At 41.5% G+C, this 17892-nt stretch overlaps 2 protein-coding genes across 5 annotated transcripts in view; both read left to right on the top strand.

Annotated features, from left to right (window-relative positions):
* Positions 1-335: 335 nt before the first annotated feature.
* On the top strand, positions 336-3230 carry dcps (decapping enzyme, scavenger). The gene is made up of 6 exons (XM_073487182.1): positions 336-547; positions 787-937; positions 1042-1187; positions 1272-1385; positions 2088-2198; positions 2561-3230. The coding sequence occupies exons 1-6, from the start codon at positions 341-343 to the stop codon at positions 2825-2827; spliced, it is 996 nt and encodes a 331-aa protein (XP_073343283.1). The 5' UTR covers positions 336-340; the 3' UTR covers positions 2828-3230.
* Positions 3231-5224: 1994 nt separating this feature from the next.
* LOC141013065 (uncharacterized) overlaps positions 5225-17892 on the top strand; it is a 49904-nt gene continuing 37236 nt past the window's right edge. The window contains exon 1 of one of the 4 annotated variants that reach the window (XM_073486602.1): positions 5225-5331. In XM_073486602.1, the coding sequence (XP_073342703.1) occupies positions 5267-5331 (65 nt within the window). In that variant the 5' untranslated portion in view covers positions 5225-5266. Of the gene's footprint in view, positions 5332-16378; positions 16992-17892 lie in introns of those variants that run through there. The other 3 variants (XM_073486603.1, XM_073486601.1, XM_073486604.1) reach the window with 3 other exon arrangements.

The following is a 17892-nucleotide window of genomic DNA, read 5'->3' on the forward strand; positions in this document are numbered from 1 at the left end:
TTATCTTGTCCTATCTTCAGTTTGATTTTATTCGTCGTTTTTATTGTTTTTAAATGTTTTGATAATCTGCTGTTATGTGAAGCACTTTGTGTTCCATGTTATGCATGGATTGTGCTATATAAACACAGTTTTATTATTATTATTATTATTATTATTATTATTATTATTATTATTATTATTATCAACATTTGTTGTCGCTGAAATACGGTTTTTTAATATTTTACAATGTTTCCTCGCATGCGTGAGGCTCCTGGTCCTCGTTGCACTCGAGGTGGCTGTTGAGTGAATCATCTTCTTATACATAGACGATCTCTGGCCACAACACCAGCACACAGGAAACATGGCAGACTCGGCGGCTAAACGTGAAATCGACAGTGATGAACCTGATGATCTATCTCTGAAAGTCAAGAGGGTGAAGACTGACAATGAGAATGGTCGAGGAGAAGTTGCGAAGGACTCTGAACCTAAAAATATTCTGTCTGGCTTTAGCACGTCCAAAGTGTTGAAGGATTCTGCCCGGGAGAAAAACATCTTCGTCCATGGAAAAGTAAGGCTGTTGTAAAGTTAGCTAACTAGCTGTTAGAAGGTATTTAGCTAACTGTAGCTAATGCGTGTTGAGTTGAGAGCAATTATTTGTCGAGTGAAAGGTTTTCATTGTTATATTCATTCAAAGTGGTGTGAGTAGGTTTGTCAAGGAAAGATGTGGTACTGACTTCCTGTTTGATGTTTCAAAATAAGAGTATGCTGTATAAGTACACATGAAACTGTTGAACGTGTCATCACCAGCTCGCTGATCAGGAGGCCGTGATTATCCTGGAGAAGACTCCCATCAGAGAGGACACCCTGGCGGAGCTGCTCAGTGGCTCCACGCTGACGCTGGAGTTAAAGAACGACATCTACAGCACATACCGGTTACAGGCTCCCTCTCATCTCAATGGTTAAAAAAACTAAAGAATAAACTGATTGAAGATATTGTGAGGAGTCAGGGGCAGCATTGGCCAGCTAGAGGAAACTGAGGTCACGTACATTTCTTTTTTTCAGAGATCAAGACGACACTGGTGTGTCCAGCTACAGAGAAGCATGTGAAGAAATACCAGCGTCAGGAGAGCTCCCTGGTGGAGGAGACGGGCGAGGACTATCGATCCATCACTCTGCCCTACATTCAGAAGCAGAGTTTCAGCGTGCAGGTCAGTGTTAACTCATGTACTGGCATCCTAATGTATCCTTCTGAATGTTTGACAATCAACTTAATTTCACTTTCACCTCCCCAGTGGGTCTATAACATCCTGGAGAAGAAGGCAGAGGCTGACAGGATAGTTCATGAAGATCCGGACCCAAAGGTTGGCTTTGTCCTCCTCCCAGACTTCAAATGGGACCAGAAACAGGTGAGAGTCCACAGATAATGATGTGAAAAGATAGATATAATATAGGTTAGTGATTTGAGACATGTATACTCTCAGGACAACAATCTTTTCTTTTGGTTTGAGAAGGAGTTGTTATGGACCACCGACAAGTTGTGCACATGCATGATTAGGAGTGGACAATAAACATATGTAATTAGCTAAAGACTGTAACCCCACTCCAACTGATATCATTTTCAGATAATTATGTAGGTTTAACTAGGAGACAGTTACAGCATTCTCCTTCTGTCATTAAGAGACAGCTTCTTTTGCATTTATCCCTTCCAGTAAGAAAATGAACTTTTATTTTGACAAATTGCTTGCCTGAGAGCATTATATACTACATTATATTTTGATTTGTCACCTTGCGCCTGAATTTAGTGTTTTCCTTTACATAAATAAATTTTACTGTAACTTGGTGGATAACAATTCACCAGAATGCTGGAAAGGAAGTGTCTTTGTTCAAAATGTCCATGTCTTAATATGTGTCCCCCACAATGCTGAAATTAAACCTGCACCCCTGGCCATGTGGCAATAAGTGATGGCTTGTGTTTGATGTCCTGACAGCTCCAGTCCAAAACACTGATGATTAAGTTCAGATTCAACCGTCTCATCTACACAAAGTGAGAATGGAACAGAACAGGCTCAGTCAGTTACAGTTCCTCAATATGTGTCTTCTTCTATCAGGTTGATGATTTATACCTGATCGCCATCGTCCATCCGAGAGACATTAAGAGTCTCAGAGACCTGACCTCAGAGCATCTCCCACTGCTGCAGAACATCTTCCAGAAAGGAAAGGTGAGGTCTATTTATTTGTTTATTTGGTAGGGACAGTGCAATATGTACAACATCAGCAACCACAACAATAACAATAACATTTAAAAACATTAACTTCAAAGCATACAAGTGACATGTTGTTAACATATATACTAAATAAACGAGGTGCTAGGATTGAGCCTTGCGGGACACCAACAGTCCTGGACTCCATCCATTTGATTGCATCCACAGAAAAGATTAAACTGGTTACGTCATTGTTATTTTCCATTTCTGAGAGCTAGGACGAGACATAGCACTTAAAAATTGGAGACAAAAGCGACAAAACCTTGGACCTGTTCATGATGTCAAGGCAGAATGACAACCCCTGTTTCATTGTCTCTCAGGAGGCCATCCTGAAGCGCTATGACCTTCCAGCCAGCAAGCTGAGAGTCTACCTGCACTACCAGCCGTCCTACTACCATCTCCACGTCCATTTCACCAAGCTGGGCTACGAGGCGCCGGGCTGCGGCGTGGAGCGGGCCCACCTCCTCGCTGACGTCATCCAGAACATCCAGTCTGACTCCCAGTACTACAAAACCAGGACCCTGTACTTCCCCCTGAGGGCAGACGATGGACTGCTCAGCAAGTTCAAGGAGGCAGGGAGGCTGTAACGGGCCTCATGCACCTACTATAATTGTGTCAGAATAAATCCAATCTTTTTTTAATCAGTTTTTGTCGATAGATGACTGTTTCCTCTGTCAACAGGAACAGTGCGAGCCAGTTCATTACTGTAGGTGTACAGATTGGTAGTTTAGCTTCAAATATTATGTCTGTCAAAGTGATATTTTGCAATGTTCCAGAAAAATATAGGAATATTTCACACTTCAACTGATGAATATCACCGTTTTCTGCATATTTTATACATATTTGGATACATAATTTCTACATGATTGAGTCTGATTCCTCATTGAGACGTTTTCAGCCAGTGGATCACCAGTGCTCATTCTGTTCCAATGTTTTTTATGTGTTTGCAGATTGTCACAGACTGAATTAAAGACTCATTTTTTTACCTAGTCTGTTTGTGTTGTGTGGAATGTTTCAGACACTTGTTTTAGCTTTCAAACACAGAGGCAATATCAAGGTTCATATTCAGAAATCATTTCCAGATACAGCGAGTGCTGACAGTAACCCAGCCACAACACTAGATGGCGGCATAAATCCTGAAAGGGCCCCTCTGTTTTTTTCTACTATGAAACTCTTTTAATGCAAAAACAAACAAACTGTGGATTCCAGTAAGAAGCTGGAGTTTCTGTTGGTCTCCATTTACAGAAAGAGAGCTAGTTGTATGTTAGATGCTATAGTTTTGCTGCTCATGTAAACACAACACTGTCTTTTTCCACCAAACTATATTTATCCTGTGACAGCTTACATACTTTTGGAGCTGAAGCACCATGTTTAGTTGGATTGATAACCACAATCCCAAATGCATAAACACTCCTCCTCCTCCTCCTCCTCCAGAGACAGACTGGAAACAGACAGATTGTGACAGAGCTGCTTCTTAAAAATAGTTTTGATATTTAACTGTACACTGTTTTTTTTTTTTTTTACTTCTCAAAATGTTCAGATTTGATATGTGATTAGATTGTTAATGAGGACATTTCTTACGGCGGACATCATTGTCTTATCTCATCCGAAGTCTGTTGGGCGGTGCTCCGCTTTGTGTTTAAGGTGCCTTCAAGTGTTCTTCGTAAAAATGAATACTAACAGGACCCAAACCTGAGAGGATGGACTATTCCTTAAAAATCAGTGTATCCCAGCACTCACTTCTTAAGGTTCAAATATATAAAAGATGTTCGCGGAAGTTCCAGGTTTACAAGATCTGATACGATTATTTTGATGGAGGGAGAAGCCTACGTTAAAATAAAATATGGCAGTTTTTGAAGTGTCACTATTTTATATATATATATTATTCAGATTTGTGGATTATAAAATGTATTTATTTTGACTATAGTACTCACACAGATGTTGTTCTATTAACTAAATTCCACACTGTATCACAGTAGTTTTGGAAACACTGGAATGCAGCTGGAGTGTGTTTTTTAGCCTTTTCATCTTCAAATAGCTAAAAGTCATATATGTCAAATGACAAATTTTGTTCTTTTTTGTTTATTGCCATTGTCAGGCCTCTCTATGATTCGGTTCCTCTATGTGTACATTTATGTATTTGAGAAAGTATAATTTTTAAAAGTGCTTATTTTAGTGAATACACCACAAAGAAAATGCAACAGAATCAGAATCAGAATCAGAATCAGAATTCCTTTATTTATAATCATCATAGCTCGATCTGCCAATTAAAGGATCAGTATGCAAGATTTTAGTTGATGAACTAAAATCATCAATAGAATGCGAAGAAATAAGAGTTTTGACGTCATTACGGCTATGTCTTGTGTTGCAGAGCTATCTACTAAAGTTAGCATGTTAACCAGCAATCCACCGCCCGTCTTTGGCCAAAGCGCCTGTACTCTTCCCCGGCACTCCGAGCTCCAAGTCCAGACCGCTAGCTGCACGGCTAACTGAGCTAAATAGCTAACTGCAGCAGTTAGTGGTTACTCTGGTGATATGCTGCCCCCTATTTGTTTTGAGTATGAATTCGACAGGTGGCAAATTCTGACATATTGCACCTTTAACATTTCATTAATTTAAGGTCACAACTAGCATTAGCAACCTGCTCAGAAGTAGCCTTGCCTTAATGTAAGGACATTAATTTGGACTATCAGATGGCAAACGAGGTGAAACACACTATATATTCCAACTCTTTATTTAATATTCTGAAAATTACTTTAGGATTAGTGACGTGGACCGTAAATCTAAACTCATTTGTTTCATGTAATTATACTCTGCAAGTCACAAGCCTAAATCTACAGTGCCACTCAGATTATTTGATGCACAGTTGCGTTGTAATGATATGCAAGTCACGGGTTCCCTTTATTTTTTCTCTCTCTACTTGTGGGCTACACTCCGAGCCGGCCCTGAACGCAGCAGCGTAGAGCCTCGGACGCCAGGGCAGGACTGAGACAAATAATCCAATCATTAATGCACTAAGAGCGCTGATGTCTTGGTTTCAGTCTCTGAGGGATGACTTCACTCTGAGACCGTTTGAGCTACAGCCGACACAGTAAGTGTTCACGGGCTTTAACTGGACTGTGGCGGAGCGACTTGAGCTGTGTTAGAGCCGACATGAGTTATTGGGCTGCGGGGAGTGTATGATGTTGGACTGCTGATCGATACATGCGGTCGATACAGTGTCCTGCAACGCTTTGCTTTTGTTTGTGCATCGGTTTGAGTTGTTCAATGTGTTTTCTGTTTGGTTTATGATGAGTTACTGGCAGCACTGGGGCGATGTGTGTGGGCTTTAATTATTCTGAAGAGTTCTTGGAAGTCAAATTGTGAGTTGTTAAGGGTTTGGTTGAGAACAACTCAACTATATTCCAGCTGAGAATTGAGTTTGCTATTATTTATATTTACCAACTTTCCAGAAATGTTCTGTTTCAACGTTGTCTGAACTGTAAATGTGTTTTTTTTTTACTGTTAGACAAAACTTTACCTGCAAAAGAATGACTTTTAAACACAGACAAAAAATAGATTTTTTAATTTCATTAGTCAACACAACAAAACTGTGCTAGGTCAGTTTAAAGTTTACTACTTATTATGATTTATTCTGTATGAATTTAAGTCATTAAAATGTGTTTCAGGTTGAAATATATTGCACAATAAGGTTTGGGGTGAACTTTCTTAAATTAGCAATTTCTCAATAGGACCCTGGTTATCTTTAAATTGATCACTTTCTCCTCATAGTAGGTCATTTAACAATTAACTTGAAGTCATATTGTACCCTTTTCTCTACAGTCACCCATTCTTCAACATGCTGTAATACTGTGACATCACACACACACACACGCTCCCTCGATGTGACAGTTTGTGTGTGTGTGTGTGTGTGTGTGTGTGTGTGTGTGTGTGTGTGTGTGTGTGTGTGTGTGTGTGTGTGTGAGCTCAGTGTTTGGTAGAGGCAGGTCAAGGACAGTCCAGATTACACAGTTATTTTTCAATGTGTGTGAACCACCGTAATCCAGAACACAGACAGTGAGTGATTCAGAATAGATTCATGTTGTGTGTCAGCGTGAGAGGATGAAAGGCTCTATTGATCAGGACTCAGCTGACCCGAGCCTCATACTGTAGTAGAGCAATACGTCTGATGGCAGAGTGTCTTTGTGCTGTAAATGACGATAAAGCAGATCTTTTCAAAGCCTCCTGATAAATGGTAGATGATAGATGGTGGACTGGTCTTTTGCAGTAAATTGAGTTAGCATTATCACACTGGACGAGGATACATGAGCTTAAGGGCATCAGAGTAGGTAATCTGGCTGAGAAGCTTGATGAATAAATATGCCTGTGTTTGCGTGTGTGGCCTGTCAACTGTCACTGCCTTCCTGATTAGAGGGCTGATCAGGTCATCTGTCACTGGGTCATTGAACAAACCCGTCGAGGTCTCACAGACGCGTCCTGTTTACTGTTCCTCTCTGCGAGGAAATCCCATCATGATTCTTCGCTGATACACAATTAGTCAATTAGACATGTGGCTCTGCTGTCAGCGTGTCCTGCTCTGTGTCTGCCCGAATGCCCTCGGCTACATGCATGTTTGTGGTTTGTCCCCTGCACTGTGTACAGCCTCTGTGGAAGCCGATTTGAGACTCTGAGTCCAGAACTGTTTCCTGCTTCATTATAGGGCAGGTCAGTGTATTTGTCATGGCTACTACAACTAAAACCTGTTGGAAGAGATCCAGAATCCAGCGACTGGAGTTGCCCCTACTGGCCATCGGAAAGAAAACAAATGTTTCCACTCTTCTCTTGACTTTGAATTACCAGCTGGCTCCCCCGATGGTCGCATTCCCCTACTACTCACCCAGGATAGACGGTGATGAACACGGTTCATTCAGACCCCTACCAAGTATTTTTTGACAGTACCTGCCCTTTTTCTGCCCTTTGCACCTTCCCTTCATGGCTCTGTACAACAAACCATCTGGCACATAAGATTACATATACCAGGCAAGGAGGGTCAAACAAAATTAAGTTGTTGGTTGTATTATGGGGAATGTAGCAGTTAAGGTTCAAGGTTCATTTTAAAGCACATTGTATTCCTTTTAAAGGTCCAATTTGTCAAAACCCAACCTACAATCCCAAAGCGTCAGTATTTGACGAGATGGGAATAAGACTCAAAAATCAACTTTCTTACAAATTGGACCTTTAATGCTACACTAGAAAAAAAGACTATTTTTATGGTGGAGTGTTGAGGATGAATTACTGAAGAGTCTCATGAAAGAAGCTGCTCTGTAGTCTGGTGGTACGGCAGCAGATGCTTCTGTATCTTTTGTCAGAAGGCAGCAGGGTGAACAGACTGGCTGGGGTGGCTGTTGTGTTAGCATCCAGTGTTTCTGGAGCTTGACCCATACAACGAAGTAAAAGTAAGAATATCTCAGCCTCTGCTGCACAGATGTTTGTCCCTTGTTAGAGTGCCTCTTTAATAATGGGTTGACACGTTAAGTATGTGTTTGCACATGCCAATTTGAATCTTGGTCACGTCAGGAAAAGTGAATGTTTTATTGTCTAAAGGTACGGTTATGTTAGTCCTCTGTTCGATGACATTTCCCTGCACTAAATTCGGGACACATGTCACATTTCTGATGTGGGCATCAAATGAATATTGATCAGAACGATCACTCAAGCAGTCTGTATGAGGAACACTGGAGTTTGCAGCCAGGTGCTATAACGGTGTAGTAAACATAGCGGTGAAACATGCTAGAAAAACAACCATTTTCAAACACACTGTAGAAGGTGAGCTCTGACCTGCGAGTCAGCCTGAATTAGCTGGAGATTGCACCGAAACAGGAGACACATGCTTGAAGTGACTATATTTGGATGAGAGGGTGGAGCTGGCGAAGATACTGATTGGATCTGACTGAGAACCAGAGGACACACTGTGATAGCAGCTTGTCAATGGTGAAGTAGCCCTGCCCTAAAGCATACCCTGCTTTTTTAATTTATTTAATAAATGAACATCATGCTGTGTTGAAGAAGACTTGAAACTAGCGATTAAGATCATAAACTCATTAGGAAAGTATTTTCTGAGGTAATAAATCAAGCATGAAGTAGCATCATTTTCTCATAAGCCTACATGAGCTACAATTGAACTTCTTTATGCAACCAGTGGAGCTGCCCCCACTGGCCATTGGAAAGAATGCAGATTTAGGGAACTTTGACATTGGCTTCACTTTTTAGACCCAGAAGCTCCATCTGTATTTTATACAGTATACGCTGAAGTGAAGGGGAACAGGGCAAACATTCATAGGACTCGTGTGAAGCAACTATCCCTTCAGTGTGTGGTGAGTATAGAGATAATGACTGGATGATAAAAGCTTAATTTTTGATATCGAGTCTCAAATTTCTGTGGATGTGCGTCTCTCTCAGTACTGAGTTTTGGGTTTTCCAAGCGTTTTTGCAATCTTACATTTACTTGACTCAAAAGAACTGAATAGAGAATACTTGGCAGTCGCCTGTTTATTTACATAGACATAAACAGCATTTATTGCCCAGAGACATCACCAGGAGGTTAGATCATAGTGGAGGAAAGGAGAGAGGAATGTGTAAGTCCTGATTGTGTCTCTCTGCAGTACATAACCTGAAGATACCGTTAAAACAAAGTTAACATACTATTGTATATGAATCTGCCAGGTCAAAGTCGGCTGTTACCATAAAAATTCAACCCTGCTTAAACCTGATGACGACAAGAAGCATCATCTGTGTCTTGTTGCTCAGTTTAGGGTTATTAGGTCGTCATCGCTCAGTTAAACACTTTGAATCAACTGGTCGTGTCGCCCCTGTGGCTTCAACACACACACACACACACACAGAATAGGTGTGTGAGCGAGCAGAGTCGAAGACAGTTGTTCTGTTTTTATCGCCCCATAAAGCTCAGCTGGGACCTGAGATGTGGAGAAAGAAGAAGAGATCTTAGCTTGTTGGAGGAGTGTGTTCTGTGTAAGAGCTCGCTCACACACACACACACAAACACACACAAACACACACCACCCAGTACGGCAGACTGAGGGAAGGAGTATGATTACAGGGCTATTTACATTACAACATAGAGAGCAAGCGAGAGAGAGAGAGGGGGCGAGAGTTTGGCAAAAAGAGAGAGAGAGAAGATGGTTTCCAGATGTGAGGTGGAATTCAGAGAGCTCCCCTCCTCCTCTGTACAGAGAGAGATCTGGATCAGCCTGTGCATGTTGTAATGGAGAGAATAGGAGACAGAGAAACCACAAAACAGAGGAGAGGGAGAAGGCATTGCAGGGGTGAGTGAGAGGGACTCCAGCCAGCAGAGGGAAAAGAAGTGATGGAGATGAGGAAGGGGATGGAAAGAATAGAGAAGAACGAGGAGAGGGAAGAAAAGCACGCATGGCCTCTTTGTCGACCACAAGTTCAGAGATCTAACTGGGGGAATTCAGGCGGTAGAGGTTGTTTTAGTGTCGGTGAGCGAAAAAATCCACCACAATTAAACACTTCTGTAGAATCTGTGTAGAAACAAAATGCAACGTTCTGCCTTTCAAACGTTTGTAGCGGTCAGGCTTTTATCAGCATCATATCTGAGGTTGATCCTGGTCTCTTAATCACACATGAATTTATAGGTCATGGAAAGACAAACGGAAGCACTGTGTGAAAAATAAAAGTCCCTCGTTTGTTTCAATGAGGCCCCTGCATCGGCACAGCGGGGGTTTGTACTGTTTTGTATCTAAGAATGAGTGTTAATCTGTTAACCCATTGATGAAATATTGGCCTTTTTATTAGCAGACATTTTGGAGTGTAGTGGGAAAAGCGAAGATGAGACAATGAGCCAGTTTGATAAATACTCAGGGCCAGTTTCACAAAGATTGTACTGCATCTTAAAGGTGCAACATGTAAGAATTTTGGTTAAACATTAAAAAATTAGCAACTATTACCAACAGAATGTGAAGAATTAACAGTGTCGACATTATGTTAAAGACATTTATGTACTATGTTGCAGATATATCTACTGATGTTAGCATGCTAACCAGCTAGCCCCGGGCCTGAAAACCTCTTTCTCCAAGCGGTCCAACGCTCCTGTGCTAGCTGTGTAAACACCAATACTCTCCAGGTAGTCCAGCCAGCTGCACCGCTAACTGAGCTAACAAGCAAACAGTAGCTGCAGTCATGGATGTATAAATAGAATACAGCTGGCAGGTGAGATGCTTCCCCTGTTTGTTGGGGGTATAAATTCAACAGGTGTCCAATTCTTACATACTGCACCTTTAACTAACAATCAGATTTGAAATAGCCGTCTATTTAAGAATTGGTTACCTGTCGAATTCATACACAAAGCAAATAAGGAGCAGCATATCCCGGATGTAACCACTAACTGCCTCTAACTGTAGCTGCCATTAGCTAGTTAGCTCAGGTAGCCATGAAGCTAGCAGTCCGGACTGGGAGATGTGTGTTGGCTTAGCATGGTAACTTCTCTGCAACACAATAAACAGACACCATGACATCAAAACTGTTATTTATTCACATTCATGATTTCAGTTCATTTTTTTAAATGTTTTTTTACAAAATTCTTACGTATTGCCCTTTTAAATAGGACTACTTTGTCATGAATTCTGGGTAAGTTAAAACTTCTTAAAACATTACTGGCAGAACAGCCACATCACCCCAAAATTATGAAGAATTTAACAGTCACAAGGACATTTGAATGTAAAAAATTAGCAGAGTGAAAATACAAGCATTTCCATTTGCCTTAAACCTCAGTGTAGCACAGACCTGTAGCAGAGCTGAGCTGCGGTGGAAGTGCTCCATACTTCTGCCAACTCATCAGTCAGGCTCGAGATGGTTCCCTCGGTTAAATGAAAACCACTGGTGATTCCTCACTGCTCTTTATTTCCAACAGGTCTGTATGCTCTCTCAAAACTTGTTCCCTTCTCATTATTTGCTCCACAATGTTTTTGACAAAACCACAAATTATGAGCTGTGTTTCCTTCTATTTTGCCGGTCAGCAGGTGTCAGTGATTTTTGACTCGGGTCATGGTGCGCCTGGGGGAGAGTACCTGACTTTCAGAGCAAAAGTGGCCTCAAACTATAAATCAGTCTAAAATATCTGTGTGGAACTGGCCCCAGGACCTTAAACTGAAGCGGCTAAATGGAATCCAGCCATCAGACATTTTGTTGAGAAGAGTTGTTAGACTTCTACTGGCATTCAAATTGGTCTGCTCGTGACTATTTGTATGTCATGAAGTAAAAAACTGTGAAGTGAATCAGCTTCACACAGATAAGGAAACGATAATAATTATTGATAGGACAGACGTGCAGTTTGTCTTCCCGTTGGTGTCACCCCCCCACCCTCTCTCTAATTTCAGTGGGTCCAGACTCACGGCCGTTTCAGGAAATACCAACATCCACTTTTTTTTTCTTCGCAGGGAAACCGACCGACATTCCTCTTGGCTCTATAAACAGAAAGCTGTATGATTGATACATGCATACACACATTTACACACACACACTCATGCACATTTACACATATAATGAAGAATTGCACCATGCTCTTGGATTCGTTTTGAAGTGTCAACATTTAGAAATTCGTACGCGTACCCAGAGACATGGATGTGTTTTGAAAAAGTCCTCCTGTTGATTTTTGGAAGGGAACACGAGTGAGGAACCAGGTGTTTCATATACTGAAATGGGGGTCATAAATCTCCCTCCACAGGGGTGTATTTAGATTCCTTCGCAAAAGAGTTCATTTTCCCACTTTGAAAGCAAAGCAACATGCCTGGGTTGGGTGTGCTGTGACTGATGCCAATGGGTCAAATGACTACGTGTAAGGCGAAAGAGGTCGCTCATGGTGGGAGACCTGCAGATAATCTATCCAACTGTGCAGCTCCCCTCAGTTGTGCACAGCTTTGTGGCACCTTACAGTTCAATGTTCAGGTTTCTACAGCCGACAGCTTTTTTGGTTTAGTCTCACTGCTCTCAAGAGTGTTGTTTTCAGCCTGTGAAACAATTCTGATTAACTCACTGTACACTACCTGCACTGCACCACATGATATACAAGACGTTAGTAACTGGATAATGAATGCAGTTTAGCATTTAATATCTAAAGAGACACATGTTTCCTAGTTTGCTAACATGTTCACAGTAACGGCTTTTAAAGGTGATAATAGGTCAATGACGTGTTTACAGCCACCTTGTGGTCACAAATCAAAAAAGCAGCTTTAAAATGTTGTTCCATACAGGTTATGAGACTTGATTGCATGATGTACAATCGTGTTGTTGGCTGGTGCTAAAAATATTGCATTGATAGTAGTGTTATAGTTCTCGAAATCAGTCATGGTCTCAAGACCACTTTTTGAAGGTCTTGGTCTCGTCTCGGAATCAGTTACGTCTTTGCTCGGCCTTGTCTTGGTCTCAAAAAAACAGGAATTTATTTCAAAACCAGCCAAGACCACAACTGTCAGTGTTATCACTGTATTGTATGATTGTCTGATACATGCTGTGCTTAATGGTGGTTTATAAGGGAAGTCAAGGCAGTTTCCTGCCTTGGTTTTGGTCTTGACTTGGTCTAAACCCTTCAAAGACTTGGTCTTGATACACTCTGGGCTTGGTCCTGGTTTGGGTGGTCTTGACTACAACACTTATTGAATTGGGGCAATGTAAAGCTGAAACTGTCTGACTTTTCGATGTAAAGTTGGATGGATGATGAATGCGTGCTCTTATTACGGCTGCAATTTATCTAATCAATTTATCATTTAATCAAAAAACTGGTGAAAAATGGCCTTCACAATTTTCTAGAGCCGCTGATGGTTTCCTCAAATAGTTACGTTTTATAAACTTGAACCCAAGAGCGTCGCTTGATGACTATAACACCTTGATTACATTTAGTTCCGAGTAGCTTTCTGTCAGTTCCCTAATAAATTACTCCACCAAGTGTTTCAGCACTTGCAGGTTGCCTCATTTGGTAGTGATGATTCATACTTATTCAACATGGTTGCACCAGTGATTTCAGACATCAGTGAATCTTTAGTGTCTACCTTTGTTTTTATTCAGCTAGCTAGCCTCAATAGAAGTGACAGTGCAGATCCTGATATTTTGCATCTGAATACATGCATCAGTCGGTGGTGTGTTGCTCAATCAAACCTCTGCATCACTGCCTCCTCCTCTGTCTGGCAGCCGAACACATCTTAACCTGTCTAATTAGTTTGACCCAGTTTTATGTGAGACTGGATGTGTTTGCCTTTTTCTTTGATTTTGAAGCTTTTTTGTTTTCAGAATATTCTCATGTTCTCATCTTAAGTTTCTCTTTCAAATCTGTTCCCTCAGGCTGTTATAAAAATCAATACGAAGTACAACACATCACTCTTGCTGCAGCACCGAGCAAAAAAAAAGTAAGAAATTAAAGTTTGTATCCTTCTGAAACGGAAAAAAGGAGATCATGTACTCTGTGTAGATTTATCTGACAGATTTATTCAATTTCCTGAGTGTCTGACATCCCGGCTGCAGCGAAGACGAAGAGATTCAGAATGGGAAATCCCGAGATCCTCGTTCCTGGAATTAATCTCAAACGAAGCCGAGGCGACACCAAACGCATTGGTGGAAGCACTGATTAGCACATACATTAATATAGTGGAAATCCTCTGTCAACACTGCTTCACCCTCAGATGGTCCTTCCTGGCTGTTTCTTGGCAATGTCATGTGGTAGACGTTTCTATAGAGAGCAGTGTGTGTGTGTGTGTGTGTGTGTGTGTGTGTAGGAATTTCTCTATCACAGCGTGCCAAAACCGATCTTAGCGACTGTGTGTTTGTGTATTATGCTGTTGAAACGGAGCTGCTGAGCTCTGGAACTGATACACACTGACTCTGTCTTTGTTTACACTGACACATTCGTGCACATGCACCCACCCACACACACACACACACACACACACAAATGCTCAAGTGACTTGGCCAGCTTCGATCAATTTCAACATGTTTGAAATAAAATAAAAAAATGAATCACACAGACAACATTCAGTCTGGGCATGTTGGGATTGAGAAACTCATTCCACCATCACCACTCGTCCATGAATGCTCTGATGATTAATGTGATTTGGATGTTTTTGTCATGTTCTCAGTCCAATTAAGATGACGCTGTCTGTTGTTGTGTAATAGGATTCAGTTCAGACGTGCTATTGGGTGACAAATCGTTTTTTCCAAGAGGTAGATCTTCCAGCTTTCACTGAAAATCTCACTAAGACTATTAAAAAATGTAAAGCCAGGCCCTGTGGTAGATGATAATTTAAAAAGTCTGATTGATCCTACGGTGATCGTTTAAGTGAGCTGGCCAGGTAGCTAAAATGACTCCTTCTCTTGATTGTATGTGTCTGAGAGGATCTAGCAGCAGGGAATCTCATGATCAGCCCTTGTGTCACCTCGCAGCCACACACACATAAGTACTCGGGGCTGTAGTGGCTGTGGGTAGATAAGCTCCCTGCTTATAGTGATTAGCTGCGACAGGCTGTTGCGCGACCGCTAGGCCCCCTACTGAGACAGATACAATGATTAACATGAGGCTCTGTGACATGCAGGAGTGGGCCAATTGACTTAACTCAAACAAGCTGCACAACATATCAGTACCTCCCTGATATCAGGGAGGTACTTCTGATGAAGGCTGTCTCTACTTTTATTCAACATTCACTGCAGCCTGCCATCTCCATTATGGAGGTCCCATCACACGCATCTGTCAACTGAAAGAATCGATGCTGTCATCACTAAGTGCTCAATATTGATTCATTTTGAAAATGCTAATCCATTATATGAAAGTAGAACAACACAATGTACCAGGATGGTCTATACTAAATGGAGCCCAAGGACTGGATCCAATCCAATATGTCCCTGTATGGCTGGAACCAGACACAGTTCGCCCCTCCCAACAATAGCTCGAGTGTTTTCTGATTCGAGGCTGGTCTGAACAGATTAATCTGCCCAAATGATCCTGCATTGTGATGGGTTTTACAGACATAATCTTAATGTTACCGACTGGATCAGAGACTCCCAGGTTTCTAATCCTTAATATCGATATTGATGACTTGAAATCCTGTAGCGTGAAAGGAACGGCGATGGGATACTGAGAAGAAACCTGAGAGAAATAGCCAATGAGAGTGAGCTGCCTGTGAAGCGTCATCCACTGGATAGTAAGCATAAGCTGTTTTGTGTTTTCTTAAATAGCCTTAACTCTGATCAGAAACAGAACAACAAATCGTTCTCAAGGTTCATCAATATACTGCACTTCAGTTCTTCAGGTGATGGATACAGAAAAAACAACGTACACAAATACTGTACTCTACATCTTGCTTCAAAAGTCCAGTAAATAGTTGCACAGGTGTCTGTATAGCCTACTGCATATTAGCGGACGTTAGCGAAGTAGGCTATTGAGAGAAAGGTGAATAGTTTGTCCACATTTGTTAGAGCAACTGCCCTGTTTAGCTGGAAACAATGCTGATGAATCAATGAGAGTGATTCAAAGCAGGAAAGTTATTGGCTGTAAAACCGAAACAATGAGCTAAAAGATGCTAAAACACTCCATAGTGCAGAGGTGAGTTGTCGTCTTACGAGTGACACAAGTTTTTTACCCCTAGTAAGAGCACCTTTAAATTGTTACTATAACTGATGTTAATGTTAACGTCAACATTCAAGCTACTGGCCACATTATGCTAACTGCTTATGAAGACAGTGGTGTCAGCTCACTAGAACTAGCTAGCGACAAGTTAGCTACAAATATACCTAAAGACTTCCCACGATAGGCTACTATTGTCTAGCTAGCATGGTCCGCCAATATGGCCGTCAAAGTTACACACCTCCAAAGATTTTACCGTTGTGCACCCACACTTAATGCATTTTCACCAGAGAAATAAAATCTCGCCATCAGTCAGTTTACAACAAACATCATTTTGTACAACACTAACCCTAGAGAGGGAAACAAAGAGGATCAGGTCATGGGGGGCAGTCTCTTGTTCACACTTCCCTCCTCCCTCTCTCCTCCCTCTTCATCCTCTTCCCTCCTCCAGCCCTCCCTCTCCTGCATTACCAGTAGTGGTGGCCGCGAGGAGAGGAGTGAGGCATGCAGCAGCCACTCACTCAGTCATTTAGTCAATTGTTTTCCCTCTAGCTCTCCACCATATTGTACCAATCCAGGGATTTTTTTTTACTATGCTTCCTCTGTGAGACACAATCTTACAGGAAAAGCTTTTTTCCTGTTTGTGAGGACACATTTGAAGAGAAGATTCCTGTTTTTCCAACTTCTGTTCCTATAATTCAGTGCTCCTTGTGTGATATTCTGATCCTGTTATAATCCCACTTTGGCTGCTGTTGTATGTGAGCACTGGCGTGGTTAAGATTGGCTTGCTGCTGTGCCTCTGCTGCCAGATTTTGGAGAAGGGAGCTCTGTATGAAGTTTGACTTTAGAGGAGCTTGAAAGGGGGAGGAACCTCAGGACATGGTTTGACTGGGAGGAGAGGACGATCTGTTGTGGAGTCTTCAGTCTTTGGCTTTCAGGAAGCAAAGGGAGTCTGATGTGGAGCAACACCTCAAGGTGTTGGATCTGAAGGTTTTATATTCCACTCTTGGACAAACCAGGGAAAAGGCTTTTATTTTACAAAGGAGGAAGAAGTGTTTTGTTCTGGGAAAGACTCTTCTTCACTTTTACAACATGGCTGGGATGTATGGATGCTTCAAGAGCAGGAAGTAAGTTATTTATTGAATTCCATTGGATTTTTAATTGCATTAGGGTTACCAGTAGATACCAGTACATTATACAACGATGAAATAATATTGGTTGGTTACAAAATCAGCCATAAGATGTTTCCTGAAGATTGCCAAATCTTGCTTCTGCATCACACCTGACAATTTGATATTACTCACCTATTGCTTCATCAAACCGCCCGTTCACATAAGTACGAACATGATCTGCAGATCTGTGTCACAGGACGGGGGTGTTATTTGTCTCTTTAAAGGAATTTTCCGTTTTCAACACATCATTACATCTTAATAGAAGCCAGGCGCTGCTTGTAGTATTAACAACACAACATGTGTTAACAGGCTGTTACTTAATGCTTAATTCACAACTGGCCACTTCTTGTTCTGAAGAGGAATACATGTTGACCACAACTAAGTGCTGACAATTTGCATGTTGGGGGTTTTCCCAGAGTCCTTTGTTGCAGCTGTCTAATCAAACTTTTGTTTCTCTTTTGTTTATTGAGACAATTGATGGCTTGTTGTTGGAGCTGACAGTCAGCTGTATGACTCAGAGCTGATTGACTGAAGAGACTCAGTTTACTCTGGAAGCGAGTGATGAATCCCAGAACTGAGTTTGCTTTTGTTTTGTATGTAGGAGAATCTGGAAGACGCGGGATCACGTCGTGTTGTAGCTCCACATTAGACTTTTTCCTCATTTAAATTTGAGTGAATGTTTTCTGTTACAGCTGATAGAAGTCCTCAGTGATTTTAATGCTTTGAATTGGTTATATATAGGACTCCGGGCTTGGCAGTATGATCGCACCACAGAGGGTTAGCATAATGAGTGCCTTTAGCTTTCTGACTACAGTAAAGTATCTTTTTTTGTACCAGAGCTGTGGAGATGTGGTGT

Source organism: Pagrus major, chromosome 18 (genome assembly GCF_040436345.1).
Source record: "Pagrus major chromosome 18, Pma_NU_1.0".
NCBI lineage: Eukaryota > Metazoa > Chordata > Actinopteri > Spariformes > Sparidae > Pagrus > Pagrus major.

What these genes read in the sequence shown, in the direction of transcription:
- dcps (XM_073487182.1), top strand. Translation starts at nt 341, where the DNA reads ATGGCAGACTCGGCGGCTAAACGTGAAATCGACAGTGATGAACCTGAT. An exon ending in ACATCTTCGTCCATGGAAAA is followed by an intron (nt 548 to 786) that starts GTAAGGCTGTTG and finishes TGTCATCACCAG; the next exon opens with CTCGCTGATCAGGAGGCCGT. An exon ending in GGCTCCCTCTCATCTCAATG is followed by an intron (nt 938 to 1,041) that starts GTTAAAAAAACT and finishes TCTTTTTTTCAG; the next exon opens with AGATCAAGACGACACTGGTG.